The sequence below is a fragment of the Pipistrellus hanaki genome, assembly GCF_964339955.1.
Source record: "Pipistrellus hanaki genome assembly, chromosome: 1".
NCBI lineage: Eukaryota > Metazoa > Chordata > Mammalia > Chiroptera > Vespertilionidae > Pipistrellus > Pipistrellus hanaki.
The window spans coordinates 168,670,970-168,687,671 of NC_140503.1; the positions used below are offsets into that span (position 1 = coordinate 168,670,970).

The following is a 16,702-nucleotide window of genomic DNA, read 5'->3' on the forward strand; positions in this document are numbered from 1 at the left end:
CATCACACTGCTGGATGACCAGTACATACATACACATTAATGGTAGACATTTCCCCCCCAACTTGCTCTATGAAGTAGGTAGCAAGATCTAATCATCCCCATTTTTTTAATTTTTTAATTTTTTAATTTTATTTTTTTAAATAATTGTCTTTTTTAAAATATATTTTTATTGATTTTGTACAGAGAGGAAAGGAGAGAGATAGAGAGTTAGAAACATCGATGAGAGAGAGTCATCGATCAGCTGCCTCTTGCACACCCCCTACTGGGGATGTGCCCACAACCAAGGTACATGCCCTTGACCGGAATCGAACCCGGGACCCTTCAGTCCCCAAGCCGACGCTCTATCCATTGAGCCAAACCGGTCCCGGCTCCCATTTTGATTTTTAAAAATGTATGTTTACATATACAAAATAAATAGGTTAAATATAAATTTCATTTAGATTACAATATTCAAATGGAACACTTTTAAGATGAGAATATGTGACCCCAATGACCCCAGAAAAGGGGGGCCTACACTGTTTGAAGAGATCCTAGTCCTGACCCCTGATACAGCTCCACAGTAGGAAATCTTAGGGATCTCAGCAATAGCTTGAAAGCATTTGATTTAGATTATATGAATAGTGAATGAATAAGGATTTTTTGTTTTAGGATATTTTTTAATCAATTCCGTGTCTCTTGGATTTTAAGTCTTAGTAGCTAGTCTTCAGTGCCACTGTAAGGACCAACTCCCGATGTCAACAATTCTCTGAGGAGGAGGAGAATGCCATGGAAGTCACTTCTGCCAGAATCTGTAGGTGAAGATATTTCCATTTAAAATATCTCCACTATTACAACAACAAATACATTTTAAGAACAAAATACATTTTTAAAGCAGCCGGTTCCTTTTTTTTTTTTTTTTTTAACTTAAAACAGTAATTTAAAGCCCATGTGTCCCAAGAATTTTTTTTTTAATATATTTTATTGATTATGTACAGAGAGGAAGGGAGAGAGATAGAGTTAGAAACATCGATGAGAGATAGACATTGATCAGCTGCCTCTTGCACACCCCCTATTAGGGATATGCCTGCAACCAAGGTACATGCCCTTGACCGGAATTGAACTCGGGACCTTTCAGTCCCCAAGCCGACGCTCTATCCATTGAGCCAAACCGGTCTTGGCATGTCACAAGAATTTTTAAAATATGCAATTCCTGACTAATCAGAAGCACTGATCTCTTAGCTTGTTAAATATAAAAATGACAACAGCCAACACAATAGCCATCCAGTGTGAGTGAATAAAAATTACACAATTTTTTGTCAAATCAGCAAAAATATATTTTTTGTGGTGTGCTGCAGAACTTTAATTCGTTTATATATATCATATATTGGGATACGTGTATTTAAACACATTTAGAAATTCACACATCACTTTATCAGTTGAAGGAAGATAAGTTCCAGAGAAGACTACCTAGTACTGTAGTAGGCAGTGTGACATAATCAAGACGATTGGCGAGGTACAGAAGGTGGAAAGCCCTGGGTGCCTAGCAAAGGACAGCTGTAGGGGGACCTCGTCCTCAGGGCGGTCTTACCTCCCCTCGTGATGACTGGGAAAGGGACCCACGGTGTGGCCCTGGGGTCGTGTCTCAGGACACCAAAGAATGAGCCAGGCAGACCAGTAGATTTAAGCAAACGTTGAACATTTATTACAAGCAGATTCAGATTCCCCACAAGGGGAGGGGGACACAATAATGGGCTGCCCGTTAAAGCCTTATAGCCCAGGGTATATATTTGCCACCTGCTTCTATATCTGTGTCATCACCTGATTGATTCCTTCAATTGTTTTTGCCCAACAATGGACCTAAACTTTCCGTCTCTGTGTGTTCTCTGTTCCTATGCTGAACTTTTTCTGTTTCTATGTGTTTGTACCACTTGTTGCTATAGGCCCTCCCTTGTTTTCCCATGCCTCCCACTTTGAGTCCAGAAACATTTTATTATTTCTGCTTGGTTAGTTCCTGTGGTTAGGCTGGCTCAAACTGCCATGTCTGCCCCTGCCTATGTTTTCCCACCGGACCCTTGCCCTATCTGCTGCATTTTAAGTTAACCCTTTCACTACTATATCAGTGGTCTTGTGGTTTGGACCCCCTGACCTTTCCTACCTAGAGATAACATCTAGACCTCAGTTGCATTTTATTTTATTTATTTTATTTTTTTAAATATATTTTATTGATTTTTGTACAGAGTGAAAGGGAGAGAGAGAGTTCGAAACATCAATGAGAGAGAGTCATCGATCAGCTGCCTCTTGCACACCCCCTACTGGGGATATGCCCACAACCAAGGTACATGCCCTTGACCGGAATGGAACCCGGGGCCCTTCAGTCCCAAAGTCCCGGCCTCAGTTGCATTTTAGCTCAAGGCCTAAAAAAGCAGCAAAACCAAAGGAGCAAAGCCATGGCTGACTTCAGGACCAGTTGCATTGAAAAATGACCCCCTGTCCTGGCACCAACCAACCAATCAGTGGAGACCAGGAAAGATGCTGAAGATTCTATTGAGATCTCCCCCTGGGATCTCCCCTAAAATCTCCTCCCTTAAAACCCTGAGGACAGGGGACCCATTGGGCTCTCCCTCCCAGGTGCACTCCTTTCCCTCCTCCTGCCTCTTGTATCACCTTCACTTTCCTCACTTCTAAGCTCCAAGGACCCTTCCTTTTCCTCTATAACTTGTTTCCGAAGCCTAATTTCTTGCACGAATTACTTATTCCACCTCCATGATTTTATAAATGTTCTCTTAAAGTTTGAGTCTTGGCTCTGAATTCTGTCATAGCCAGAACCCAAGAACCAAGGTTGCTGAACCCAAGTATGGCCTGACCCCAGAGGTCTAACACCTGTGCCCTCCCGCCACCCTCAACAGTACTTACTAGTTGCTGCAATTTGACATTACCCCAATGTTTATCAGAGGCTTCTTTGTTTTAATTAACATTTTATTCCACAAAACACAATTTGGCCCCTAAGTCTAGTGGTGACCCTTCATGTCACTCAGTTTTCTGTTACCAGCAATACTAAAAATTAGTCCATTAAGATTTGGTGTATTCCTTTTAACCAGAAGACACTTAATGTTGCTATTCAGACTGGAAAGCTTACGCAGGTTAACTTAAGCGTCTAGTAAACTCACCGTATTGCCCATAATTCCTCTTAACTTAGGAAATGGTACTTGACCTTCAATATAAGTTTTGCTATGTGGATGAAAGGGGCCACATGCTGACCTGACAAGCTCAGGGAAGGCCTGCATGGCGGTCTTGCAAACCCAGAGACATAAAGTAACCACAAAGGATGGTCTAAATTAAACTTGAAGTAAAAGCAGTGATGGTGGGCAGTTACATCCCAGGCTGGTATCTTCACTGACAAGGTCAACCTTTACCTCAACTGAGCCTATCTGTCTTCTTGCATCTATAATAACATACCTTTAAATGTCTGGGTAACTTGTAACTTTCCTTTTTTTCCAGACACCTCACACCACAACCTAATGCCCTGGGCACCAGGACAGGAGACCACAAACTCCTTCATTGTTATTGTTATGTTAACTGTTTACTGTTAACTATCTCATCCCAGAGGTTTCCCTGCTTTCCTTTCTCCCACTCTTATCACCAGTGGATTTCATGTAAACTATCCAATGAATGTATAAAAATAGACGAAAAACAGCCATTCTCTGGAGCATTACCCCAACACTTGAAATTTGCTTCCTGGAAATTGTCCACAGTTTGGCTCAAATAACCTCACAAAAATTCTGAATGTTTTTACGTGGATAGCTGTGTATTAGAAAAGACACAGCGAAGGAAACTCAGTTTGCAGGTGGGGTTAAAAATCCCAACTGGAACAAATAATGCGCCAGTTAAACGTTGATACCCCCGGCTGAATGGACTGTGCCTGGTACATAAGCGGTGAGGGCTAAAGCAGGATCGGTCAGAAACACACGGCGCTCTCCAAGCTGGCATGGCAGCCACGTGTGGGCTCTGGCAGGATAATCTAGCTCCTAGCGGAAGCAACCAGGATGCACATAAAGAGGAGGGGACCACTTTATGGTCACAAAAACCCTCCCCCCCTCCCCCCCCAAACTTAATCCATTAAAATGACACAATTCGATTACTAGGTAAAAAAAAATAAAACAAGGAAAAGGCGCACGGTGAAGACTAACTTTGGAAAGGCCCCGCCTCTGCCTCTGTCCTTCCGGCCCCGCCTCCGAGCAGGTCCACGCCGGCAGCGGGAAGGTTTCCTGCGCGCGCAGCGGGCCTGCCCAGTGCCGCGTGGGGAAGGCGGGACTTCCCCGTCTTACGTCATTTCCCGTGCGACGCGCACGTCACCGGCCTGACCGGGAAGGTCGACGGGAGGCTGAGGGCACGCGCGCGCGCGCGCGCCCACCGTACGCTGCTCCCGGGTCGCCGACGCATGCGCGCGGGGCCGCCGGACCTGTGCCTGCCGCCGGTCAGTGGAGCCCGCCTTCCGGGCTCGGCCCCGGCGCACGCATGCTGTGCCGGCTCGGCGGTGCGCGGCTGCGGCCGCTGCCCGGCCTGCAGCCTGGAGCCTGGGGCCCGCGGTTCGCTCCGGTCCCGGCCCGCGGCGCCACGCCCTCGGTTCTGCGGTCACGGGCGGTGGCCTCTGTGTCCGCCGTGAACCCGGGCGACGCCGGCGGCTGGTACGAGGCGCTGGCCGAGTCGGCGCCCGTGCGAGGCGCGGAGGACATGCTGCTCGCGGCGCACGGCGTCACGGGCCTGCCCTGGTGGGGCAGCATCCTCCTCACCACCGTGGCCCTGCGCGGCGCCGTCACGCTGCCCCTGGCGGCCTACCAGCACTACATCCTGGCCAAGGTGAGGGCGCCGCCCGCGCCCGGGGCAGTGCTGCTCGGGGTTCGTCGTGGCGACCACTTCATTGCTAAGGAGGTTACCGAGGACGCAGTGGTTCCCAAAGTGTGAAGAGTTTGGTGGGGACATGCACTGCACCGTGCTTAGCTGCGCCTAATTCTCCGTTCTCATGAGTACGAGGGGTAATCGGCGTTATGAAAATTATAGAAGGGGTACACGCATGTCAAAAGTTTGGGAAACCCTGGAGGGGACGGTTAGTGATACGTGCCATCTCGTTTACCCTCCTGGGTTCGTGCTCAAAGCAGGGGTGGTTACCAACCTTGTGAAAGGAATGAATGAGGAGCAGAAGCGTGAAGGCAGTGAGTTACCTGGCAGAATCAACACGGGGCACGGTACTGGGAAAGCCGGGGATGAAACGTGAAAGTGCAGGTGCAGCTCTCATTTAATCCTTACAGTAGTAACCCCGTGAAGTAGGTACTGTTGCACATTTTATTTATGAGGGAATAAAGGTCACCGGGTCCTAGAGGTGAAGGAACTTGCCCAATAGCACATAGCAAAGTGTAATCCGGAATTTGGATTTGGTTGTAGCTGAGGCTATCTTAAGCAACTTAACATCTTAGGCTTAGACTAAAGGTTTTTTGACATGCTCAGTAAACTATATATATCCTCACCCGAGGATATATCTATATATGTATATCCTCACCCGAGGATATATATTTTTTTCCATTGATTTCAGATAGAATGGGAAGGAGGGAAGAGGTGGGTGCGGAGAGAGAGAGATGGAAACATCAATGTGAGAGAGAAACATCCATTGATTGCCTCCCAAATGCAGCCTGGCCTGATGGGCTGGGGATGGAACTGGCAGCCCAGTACATGCCCCGACTAGGAATGGGACTCGGAACCTTCCAGTGGGAACAGACCGCACTGTAAGTCCCTGAGCCACTCTGGCTGGGCAGTAAACAAATATTGTAAATGAGTTGAGGGGATAGAAAATAAAATTATGAGTGGTTGTAAATAAAGATCCTTTATGTGCTCATAACAAATGCTACTTTTTCTTTAGCTAGGTGGAAAATTTGAAGCCAGAAATACAAAATATTGCACAACACCTTAACCATGAAGTTGCAGTTCGTGCAAAACAGTTGGGGTGGTCCAAAAGAGTTGCCAGGTAAGATAATTCTGTGCATATAAGACCATGAAAATATATGTATATAATGTGAAAGTGATTATGTTAATTATAGGCTTGAGTATTCTGTAGCTTTAGCAGCAAAGTAGTTCTTTTCTTTAATAGTTTAATAAGTTTATGTGGCATGATAGTTTTATTTTTTATTTATTGATTTAAGAGAGAGATAAAGTTCCCCTTATTTATGTATTCATTGGTTGGTTCTTGTATAGGCCCTGACTGAGGAATCAAACCTGCAACCTTGGTGTATTGGGATGACGCTCTAACCAACTGAGTTACCCGGCCAGGATTGGCATAATTTATGGTGTCCCAAAAAAATGTATACTCACACTTTGAATAATTATAAAGGCAGTATTATAAAAATACATTTGATTTTCAAAATTGAGCTATCAGCTGTTAAACTATACATTTTTGGGGACATCTTGTTTTATATGCTGGACTTTTAGAAATGGAGAAACAAAGATAAGGTAGAGATAGAAACATCGATGAGAGAGAAATATTGATCGGCTGCCTCCTGGGGACCTCAAGCCTGCAACCTGGGCATGTGTCCTGACTGGGAATCAAACTGTGACTTTCTGGCTCATAGGTTGATGCTCAACCACTAAGCCACTGGGGCCAGGCAGGTTTCTTACTCTGAAAGAGACCCCACCCTGCAAGCAAATAATGACTGAATTAAGTACTATAAAAAAGATTTTGTGCAAGGAGTTGGGTCATTATGGAAAGTCAGGGAAGGCTTCACAGGATAAAGATACTGTGCCAGTCTGTTGGTGCTGTAGTCAGCAAATTAATACAGGTTATTTTCCAAACTTGACCTTTATGAAAAGATACAGTAGGCCATAGCCCTCAGGAATGAGGAAGTAGAAAATATGAATATTATAATAAAAGCAACTGGATAGCTAGGGTGCTGTCCATCCACTGTGGCTACCCTGTGTAGTAATCTTTCTGTGGTCCTAGAAACCCTTGCTCATAATCATCCACTGGGAACTTCTAAGTCATCATGCTTTAGTCAACGTAAGCTATTCTTAGTTTCCCAAATTCTTATTCTTTTTTTTTTTTTTTTAAATATATTCTATTGATTTTTTACAGACAAGAAGAGAGAGGGATAGAGAGTTAGAAACATCGATGAGAGAGAATCATAGATCAGCTGCCTCTTGCACAACCCCTACTGGGGATGTGCCCACAACCAAGGTACATGCCCTAGACCGGAATCAAACCTGGACCTTTCAGTTTGCAGGCCAATGCTCTATCCACTGAGCCAAACCGGTTTTGACCCAAATTCTTACTCTTATTATATTGTGACATAGTGTTCACCATTTCACAGAAATGAGAAATACACACACACACACACATATATATATATATATATATGGTTATCCATACATTTATCTCTATATGTATAAATTTACCAACTATTTTCATTATGTAAGTGCTTCTTAGTGTTAAAAAGACTGGACAAATCTGTAGTTTTGAAGTTTTACTGATCAGAGAAATCTCAGAATTACAACTCTATGCCAAAAGAACAGACTTACAGCTGCTCACCTGGGTTATAAGTACATCCTAGGTAAGTTGGTGGCACCTGGTGATGCAGCATTGGCATGATGATTGTTCAGCCACATCGTTATGGAGATGGGTGGCTTTCTAGAAAGACACTCTGAAGGTTTCCTACGTTTTCATTGGGACAGTCTTGAAAGGTGAAAGGGAGTTTTCTAGGTAGACAGCCAAGATAGTGGGTTGTCCACACAGATGATAAAATAATTTCCAAAGGCATGCAGATGCCGAAGTCTGATTTGTTGGATGGCCTAAGCCAATTCAGGCATCAGAAAATACAGGTGTCTGTAAAGGAGTAACAGAATTACAAAGAGCCTGGAATGTCGGTGAGTGGTGTCTTAATTCAAGTAAATGTAGCAAACCTATTGAATGCCATACCTCTTATAAAATATACGGCAAGAGATTTAGAGATGAATAAGACCCAGCACTTGATCTTCAAGAAGACTGTAGTCAAGAAAGTGAGACTTAACAAAAGGAATAACTAATACGCTTATCAGGGAAGAAAATATTCATGAAAAAGAATTGAAGAATGGAGACTGTTTTGACAGGCTAAGAGCACACACAGTACAAAACCACATTGGTACAAAAAAATATATTCAGGGACCAAGTAATTGACCTTGGCTGGAATGGAAGGATTTGAATAAAATGTACTTTTACTTTTTATATTTCCTATAGAAATTGCAGTAATACCAAGTTAGTAGTGAGGTTTCCCTTGTTAAAGCCTAACTAGCCAAAGCTTATAGTTTGCCAATGTTAGATTTATTGAATTGTTATGTAATTTGTGTACATTGCTAGAGAATTTTCAGTAAAAGGCTTTATTTACCTTTTATTTAGGCAGCTCCTTAAGATAGTTTATGACAATTAAAAATTATACACAAATTCTTCAGCCAATAAGTGCTCTGGTTATGAAGCACTATAAGTGTTCCAATGACCTTTTCTCCCTTTCCTTTTCCCCTCTTTCCTCAAAATAGGTTCACATATCTAAAGAATATGCAGAGGCTTGTTTCAGAGCTGTATGTTCGGGATAATTGCCACCCTTTCAAAGCCACAGTGTTGGTCTGGATTCAGCTTCCAATGTGGATCTTTATGTCTGTTGCTCTGCGGAATTTTAGCATAGGAGCAACCCATTCAGAAGGTAGTTATTATAGAAGTTTGTTTCCCCCCAAATAAGTTCCCTAACATTGTCTTTGTACTCTAAAGAAAAAAGAAAAAAAAACACCCCATACTTTTCATAGTTAGAATACTTTAACCAGTCTTGCTTATAAAGGGTATAAATATACAATTTAAAATATTGAGTCTAAGCCAATGAGATATGCTGAGAAAAATAAATCTAGAAAGGAAAGCAGTAATACTGCTTCTTAGGCTTCTTAGAGATCATAATAAAATTAGTGTTATAATTTCATAATTTGGTTTCCTAACCAGGAATTGTTTTTGTTTATAAACTTAAGAAAACAGAAAAGCTTTCACAGTAATAAATGTAAACATTAATTAAGAAACAATATGAACTAAAGCATTTGTTTTTTACTTAATTTAAAGGCATTTCGAACAAGAAAGCAATCTAAATAGATTCTAAAGAAGCAGTTATGGCTACATAATTATATAAAGTTAAGCCTAAAATGATTATTGCTACTTTTTTGTTGTTGTTAATCCTCACCCAAGAATATTTTCCCATTGATTTTTAAAGAGAGTGGAAGGGAGAGAGTGGAGGGGGAAGAGAGAAACATCATGTGAGAGATTAGTTGACTCCCACACACACCCCAACTGAACCTGCACCGCAGGTACGTGCCCTTGACAAGGAATTGTGCCCTTGACTGGAAATTGAATTGTCCACACAGATGATAAAATAATGTCCAAAGGCATGCTGATGCAGAAGTCTGATTTGTTGGATAACCTAAGCCAATTCAGGCATCAGAAAATACAGGTGTCTGTTGCAAACTCAACTCTTCTGTGTATGAGTCTATGCTCTACTGGCACAAGGTCAGGGCACAGCTATACATTTTTATTCTTTCTAAGTCTGTTTGCTACAGAAAGCTGCTTGCCTCTTTTTTAATCCAGGAAGGATTGGTTTGTGTTATGGAATGAAAAGAGCCTGAATAAAACCAATGCAAATCTTTAATGTGAGGGGCACCTTTTTGGAATTATCATCTAACGTATGTCTTGTATATTTCCTTCTGCTGTTGTAATAAATTATTTTATTTATAAACTTTCAGCAGGTTTTTCTGTGCAGGAGCAGTTAGCGACTGGTGGGGTCCTATGGATTCCTGACCTCACTGCACTGGATTCCACTTGGATTCTGCCTATCTGCATTGGTGCCATCAATTTAGTAATAGTAGAGGTCAGTGGTTTTAAAAAATTTAAATTGCCATTTAAATTATTAGGATTTCTGTTGTTGCTGTTCTGACATCAAATATAAATGTGTTTTGAGTCTTAATTCAGAACAACTCCCTGGAGGAGAGTAGGTAACGGGTGTTACCACTTTGTTCGGGGAGTATCAGTGTTGATTCCAATTGCTGCCACAGTACCTTTAGCATTGTGTGCTAAATCTTGTCTGATCTTAGCTTCCTCGGGCTGGGGTTCTGCCTATAGAGCTAGAATTAAGTTTGGTTTCTGGTTGCAGGTCAACCATCGACAAACTGTCTTGGGTCAGTTCCTTAACCTCTCTGGGAGACAGAATGCTCATAATTAAAGTAAGAAAGCTGAATTAGAACACTTACAAAGTCTCTTTCAACCTTAAAATTATATGATTCTAATACATTCAATTTTGTGATTTGCTTTTGGTGAAGACAGTGTTGAAGATATCTGATCAATCTGGTTGTATTCCCACAATAGATTGGTACTTTGTATATATGTTTAATATATAAATCTGTAGGCAGAGAATAAAGTCATTACCTAACTCCCATTTTTTAGTTATGCGACGTTAGAAATCATAGAATTTCTTTATAAGATGGAGTGGAAAAACACATATATATTCAATATGACCTCTTAAGCCATGTCTTACCATTATTCCATGCTCCTTTACTCAACAGTTTATGGGAAGCATGCCTTTAATTTCATAAAGAGCTGTTCTCAAACTCTGAAAAGAACATCAACTCTTTAAACTGGAAGAAACCTTAGAAATGATCTCATAGACTTCATGTCCACTGGTCTCTGGGAAATCTCATATAACCTTATTTTCTTAGATAAGAAAAATGAATGTGATACTGGAAGGTGTTGGGTGAAAGTTTCTTGAGGAAAGACTCCAGTCTAAGTGTGGTCTAAGTGTATTTCCCTAGATGAACCCAGCAGAGTCTTGGGAATGTGGTTGGACTTAGTGAATATTTGTTGGAAGGAAGTGATAAATACAAAGTCACCATGGATTAACGTCAGTCCTTTAGTCTTTCCTTTATGCCATCTATAACCCAGTAAGTATATGTTTAAGAAAAGCTCATTCTTACTTAACATATACCATGTTTCAGACACTATTTTACCTGTTTACATTAATTAACTCATTTTTTAAAAAATATGTTTTTATTGATTTCAGAGAGAGATAGAAACACCAATGATGAGAGAGAATCATTGATTAGTTGCCTCCTGCACTCCCCCTACTGGGGATCAAGCCTACATGTGCCCTTGACTGGAATCCACTGAGCCAAACCAGCTAAGGCTAATTAATTCATTTAATCATTTGACTAATTCTGTGATACAGGTACTATTACTATTACATGCATTTTGATATTACATGCGGAGAAAGTGAGGAACAGAAAGATTAAATAACTTGCACAAAGTCATATGACCACTAAATACAGGGCTGCCATGTGAACCTAGGAAGTTTGGACCTGCACTCTGGACTCATAATCATTACTGCTATGTTGCCTCCTAAATAATTCATAAATTATGACTGCTTTCTCTCGCTTTGATTATTCCCCTTTATCCATGTAGCCAGATCACAAATCTTTGAGATACCAAGGTCCTTCTTTATGCCAGGAACTGTACTCAAAACAAGGGTAATGACTCATACATAATATCTATCTTTTAAAATATGTTTTTATTGATTTGAGAGACTGATAGAGGAAGAGAAAGGGAGGGAGAGAAACATTGATGTGAGAGATTGGTTGCCTCTAGCATGCAACCCAAGCAGAACCGGGAATCAAACTCCAGACCCTTTGGTGCACGGGACGACTCTCAGCTAATTGAGCTACACCGGCCAGGGCCATAGTACCTATCTTGAAGGGACTTTCGGTCTTATAATCTTTACAAACCATTGACTTATAAAAGTTATGCTGTGATTCTACTTACTACTACAGGCTTGGTGCACGAAAGTTCATGCACTGTAGGGGAATACCTCAGCCCGGCCTGCCCCCTCTCACAGTTCGGGAGCCCTCGGAATGTCCTCTGAGGGAAGTAACTGGGCTGGTCAGAGGATGGCACCATCCCCAATACCCCGCAGCTGCTGCTGCCTCTGGCCTCCCTCTGTGGGCTGATCAGGAAAAGGCACCTCCCCCATCATTCCGCTGCTGCTGCCACTGCTGGCCACCGTGCCTGCTGGCCCTCACAGCTGCCACCACAACTGCTGGCCTCGGCCCTTGCTTCTTAGCACTGGCCCCGCCCCCTGCCCACTGGTGGGTGAGGGGTGATCTGGGGCCAGGCTGGCTGGAGAGGGGTTGTGAGAGGTTGAGGCACAGCAGGTCATACCCTGTCCAGCGTTTGTGGAAGTGTGGCACTGGGACCAGGACCCCGCAGTCCTCTCTCCCACTGCCTCTGCGGAAGGGGCTGCAGTGCTGGACTGGCCCGAAGCACCGCCTCTCCCACAGCACGGTCCTCGGCCCTCGCAGCCGCTGCAGGTTTGTCCAGAAGGATGTCTGGGAGACGTCCGGTCTATCTAGTCAAATTAGCATATTATCCCTTTATTAGTATAGATTGTTGAATCTCTTCTTTATTGCTACTAATTAAAGCTACGTTTAAGACTTCTGCATAATAATTAAGTTTTATAAAAGATAGACGATCAACCAAATAAACTTATCAGTGTTTTCTTTTTTTTCTTTGGTTAAAATGTAAGTGAAGGCCATTTTATGCATTTTAATAATCATGGTGTGTGTATATATTCTGCCCTTCAGATTGTTGCTCTACAAAAAGTTGGAATGTCTCGTTTTCAGACGGGTGTTACCCACTTTGTTCGGGGAATATCCGTGTTGATGATTCCAATTGCTGCGACAGTACCTTCGGTGAGTAAACAGCAGTGTGTGCTAAGTCTTATCTGATCTTAGCTTCATCTAGCTGAGCTCTGCCTCTTCTCCTGAGCTTTCTCTGAAAACTCAATCCCTTACTGGTTTCTAAGTTTTTCTGTAATAACTAATTTACTGTCTCTGTCACCGAGTGACACATATTTCTTGGGATTGGTTGATCTTCCTTTATGTGTATGTGTCTTAACTCTCTTACTAAATCAAACGTTTTTTCTTTTTCAGTTTTACAAAATACCTTGCACACTACTATGGACAAAGTATTTGCTCTGTTTGATTAGTTGATATATTGAATTCTTTCTATATAGACTTAGCTAAGGAATTGAGCACTTACAAAAGAAACAAGCCCTAACCGGCTTGGCTCAGTGGATAGAGCGTTGGACTGTGGACTAAAGGGTCCCAGGTTCGATTCTGGTCAAGGGCATGTACCTTGGTTGTGGGCACATCCCAGTAGGGGGTGTGTAGGAGGCAGCTGATCAATGTTTCTCTCTGATCTACATTTCTAACTCTCTATCCCTCTCCCTTCCTCTCTGTAAAAAATCAATATTTTATATATATATATATATATATATATATATATATATATAGGAAACAAACTTTGTGCCAAGTTCATATGGGTTCATATGTAATATTATTTAACCCATACAAGTCTTTATGAGATAGGTACACTTGTCCCCATTTATTTGTAATTAAACTTTTATTTTTATTTTTTTAATATATTTTATTGATTTTTTACAGAAAGGAAGGGAGAGTGAGAGTTAGAAACATCAATGAGGGAAAAACATCGATCAGCTGCTTCCTGCACACCCCCTACTGGGGATGTGCCCACATCCAAGGTACATGCCCTTAACCTGAATCAACCCTGGGACTCCTTAGTCTGCAGGTCAACACTATCCACTGAGCCAAACCAGTTAAAGCTAAAGAATATTTTTATTGATTTCAGAGAGGAAGGGAGAGGCAGAGAGAGATAGAAACATTAATTGTGAGAGAGAATCATTGATAGGCTGCCTCCTGCACCACCCCTCCCCGCCTCAGTAGGGATTGAGCCCGCAACCCAGGCATGTGCCCTGGACCAGAATTGAATTCAGGAACCTTCAGTCCCAGTCCACAGGCCAATGCTCTATCCACTGAGACAAATTGGTAAATGCTGTAATTAAACTTTTATAGAAATAGAGAAATTGTTATGTTTGCAGTTATTTCGTACTAGAAGCCCAGTGCACAAAAATTCATTCACAGAGGGGGGAGGGGGCGGGGATTTCGGGGGAGTCTCTCAGCCCAGCCTGCAACCTCTCCAATCTGGGACCCCTCGGGGGATGTCTGACTGCTGGTTTAGGGCCAATCCCTGTTGCAAACCAGTTAGGGCTGCTGCTCTCTTAATTCTCCATCACAGTTCATAATTTCTGTCCGTCAGGCCCCAGTATGGCCGTTATACAATAGCTGCTGGAGCTTGTCATCTGCAGGAGTGGTAAAAGGGTGCTTCCTGTGCAGTAGCCCTTGGAGGGAGCCTTGCCAGCTATCCCACTAAACACTCCTGCTCACCTCTTAGTTATCTGGCCACATCTCACTGCGAAGAGGCTGAGAAAAGAATTCTTTTTCTTTGCCATGGCAGTATACCCTTCTGGAAATTAGGACTTCATTACTAAGGAAGAAGAGTGATTTTTAATAGACAGCTTATAGTTTGTACAGTTGAGTCCAGGGTACTTTTTGCTTAGTGGATAAATCAGATGATGGTGATTGCTAATGTTTAGTCAACATTGACCTCCTGCCAGATACTATTTGAAGTGGTTTGCACTTATTAGCACTTAATAATTCTCCCAACAATGCACTGAAGTAGCTGCTACTGTAATCTCCACTTTAGTGATGAGGAAACAAGCAGAGAGGTTAAGTAACTCATCTAAGGTTACTCATCTGTTAAGTGGCCAGAGTCTTACACATCCAGGCAGCTTGGCTCTTGCTCTTAACTACAGTGGTAATCTGCCTTTGATGATGTGTTACTCTCTGCTCCTAAAAACTTGCTTTTGGAACAAATGCAAGTGCTTAATAGGGACCACACACTACTTTACCGTTCTATGAGAGTTATCTCATTTATTCTTCACAGCAACCTTAAATGAGGAAACCAAAACAGAAGAAAAATAACTTACCCAAAGTCAAATAAATGGAATTCAAACTGGAGCAGTTTGACTCCAGGGCTTGGACTCAACCACCACAGTCATGCCTCTGGGTTCTGGTGACTTTCTGATGCCAAAGAAGCGTTTGTATGGAATTGTTTTGAGAGGCTGTAGAACTTAATCACTGACCTACATACATCAATCTGGATGAAAGTACAAAAGAAAAGTGAAGATAATGCTGAGCTATAAGTTTCAGAAAAGGCAAAGATAAGGCATTCCTGACCATCCTTAGCAACTGGTTACTAGAAAATTTGGTAGATAGTTGACTACATGGAGGAAAGTGAAGTCTAGGGAGGCTAAGTTTGCCATCATAAATGGCTGTGCCTCTAGGACCCTACCTCCAGTTATGGCAGTTTATCAGGTCTCTTGGTGGGGGAAAGCTTAAACGCCAAAGAAGGGCAGGAGACCTCTCTTGGGCCCTGGGAGGTACTCTGTCATCCACTTCACGAATACCTCTCTTTTTGCTTTTTGGTCTTCCTTTCATCCTGTTTTCTTACCTATTAGACCCGTCACTGATATCTAATTGCCATTTCAGGTCGTGTTTAGTCCTAGTGTACTTCTGTTAGCAGAGTTCATAATTTTCTTTGTGAAGCTGTGGAGAATGAATGGTGTTAATGTTCATGTCCTTTCTTTTTTTTTTTACAGTCACTTGTTCTCTACTGGTTCTGCTCCAGCTTCATGGGCCTTTCACAGAACTTGCTGCTGCGTTCTCCTAGGTTTCGCCAATTTTGCCGTATACCCTTGACCAAGGGAGATTCAGACACTCCTTATAAGGACCTCTTTGCTGCTTTCTACACCAAGTACATTTCCAGAAAATAACATACTTTTCAGCTATTTTGAAACAGAAGTATCACTAACACTTTAATATATTTAGAATGTTTATTCAAATATGGTTTAATTTGCCCTTATTTAAATCTTGAACTCTGTGAAGTATTGTGTTAAAATATAATCTGGTTATATTTGACATTACTTAAAATCTTTTAAATGTTGGTATGTAGGTGGCATGTTTGATTGTATCCCAAGAATATAAAGTGCCTGGTTTTGTTTATAAAATTACAACTGCTAGAGGTGGTAGAAATTTGGAGAACAGGACTAGATATAAGTGATGTCAAATTGTACTGAATAGTCCCAGCCATGAAAATTATATAAAACAAGAGAATCTAATGAGGCATTTCTAAAAATTTTGGAGGTCTGAATGATCATATTCCTGTTTGAGCATCTAATAAAACTATGTTTTTCTTCAGAAAAATTCTTCAGGCCCTGAAATGCCTCTGGTGACTCCTGGTTAAGAAATCTTATTTGAATGGAATATGCATTAGCAGTGAGTTATTTTGTGAGTTTTTAAAAAAAATGGACTTGAGATACGTGGTGGTAGAGGTGTCCATGCATGCAGGAAAGTACCTAATATGGTAGGTGGTGTGGTCTCTTAACCACATTCTGAAAGAAGACAGACGGTGTACATTCCTTTTCCTAAGATTTAAGAAGTCTGAAATACTAAGTATGGAACTAAGTACTACTAGAGCAAAGTGAAACATCTTAAGCTTAAGCTTGTTTAATCAAAGGAGGGTAAACCAGAATGGGCTACTGATTTTGGAGGTGATTTTATAAACTTATTTGTTTGGGAGGATAAAGTACTCTAATAGATTTAAACAGTGGTAGATGTTTGATATAGGAAAATTGGACAGATAATATAATTTGTGGACCCAGTAGTCTGCTTGTTTAACTCAAAAAGATGATGAAATTAATTCTGGTTGAGATAT

The 16,702-nt window shown here is 41.9% G+C and overlaps 1 protein-coding gene across 2 annotated transcripts; it reads left to right on the top strand.

Moving 5' to 3' along the window:
• Positions 1-4,378: 4,378 nt before the first annotated feature.
• Positions 4,379-16,273, top strand: COX18 (cytochrome c oxidase assembly factor COX18). Of its 2 annotated transcripts, none has more exons than XM_084898729.1 (6): positions 4,379-4,836; positions 5,895-5,995; positions 8,530-8,693; positions 9,772-9,893; positions 12,652-12,759; positions 15,588-16,273. In XM_084898729.1, exons 1-6 carry the CDS (start codon positions 4,495-4,497, stop codon positions 15,759-15,761), a joined length of 1,011 nt encoding a protein of 336 aa, XP_084754855.1. In that variant the 5' UTR covers positions 4,379-4,494; the 3' UTR covers positions 15,762-16,273. The 2 variants fall into 2 exon arrangements, with proteins under 2 accessions (XP_084754855.1, XP_084754854.1); XM_084898728.1 differs by having other exon boundaries at positions 4,476-4,836; positions 9,769-9,893.
• Positions 16,274-16,702: the final 429 nt, after the last annotated feature.

Excerpts from the sequence above, each read along its gene's own strand:
- COX18 (XM_084898728.1), top strand. The coding sequence starts at position 4,495 with ATGCTGTGCCGGCTCGGCGGTGCGCGGCTGCGGCCGCTGCCCGGCCTG. Across the intron at positions 5,996-8,529 it reads TGGTCCAAAAGAGTTGCCAG|GTTCACATATCTAAAGAATA; the intron begins GTAAGATAATTC and ends TCCTCAAAATAG. Across the intron at positions 8,694-9,768 it reads AGGAGCAACCCATTCAGAAG|CAGGTTTTTCTGTGCAGGAG; the intron begins GTAGTTATTATA and ends ATAAACTTTCAG.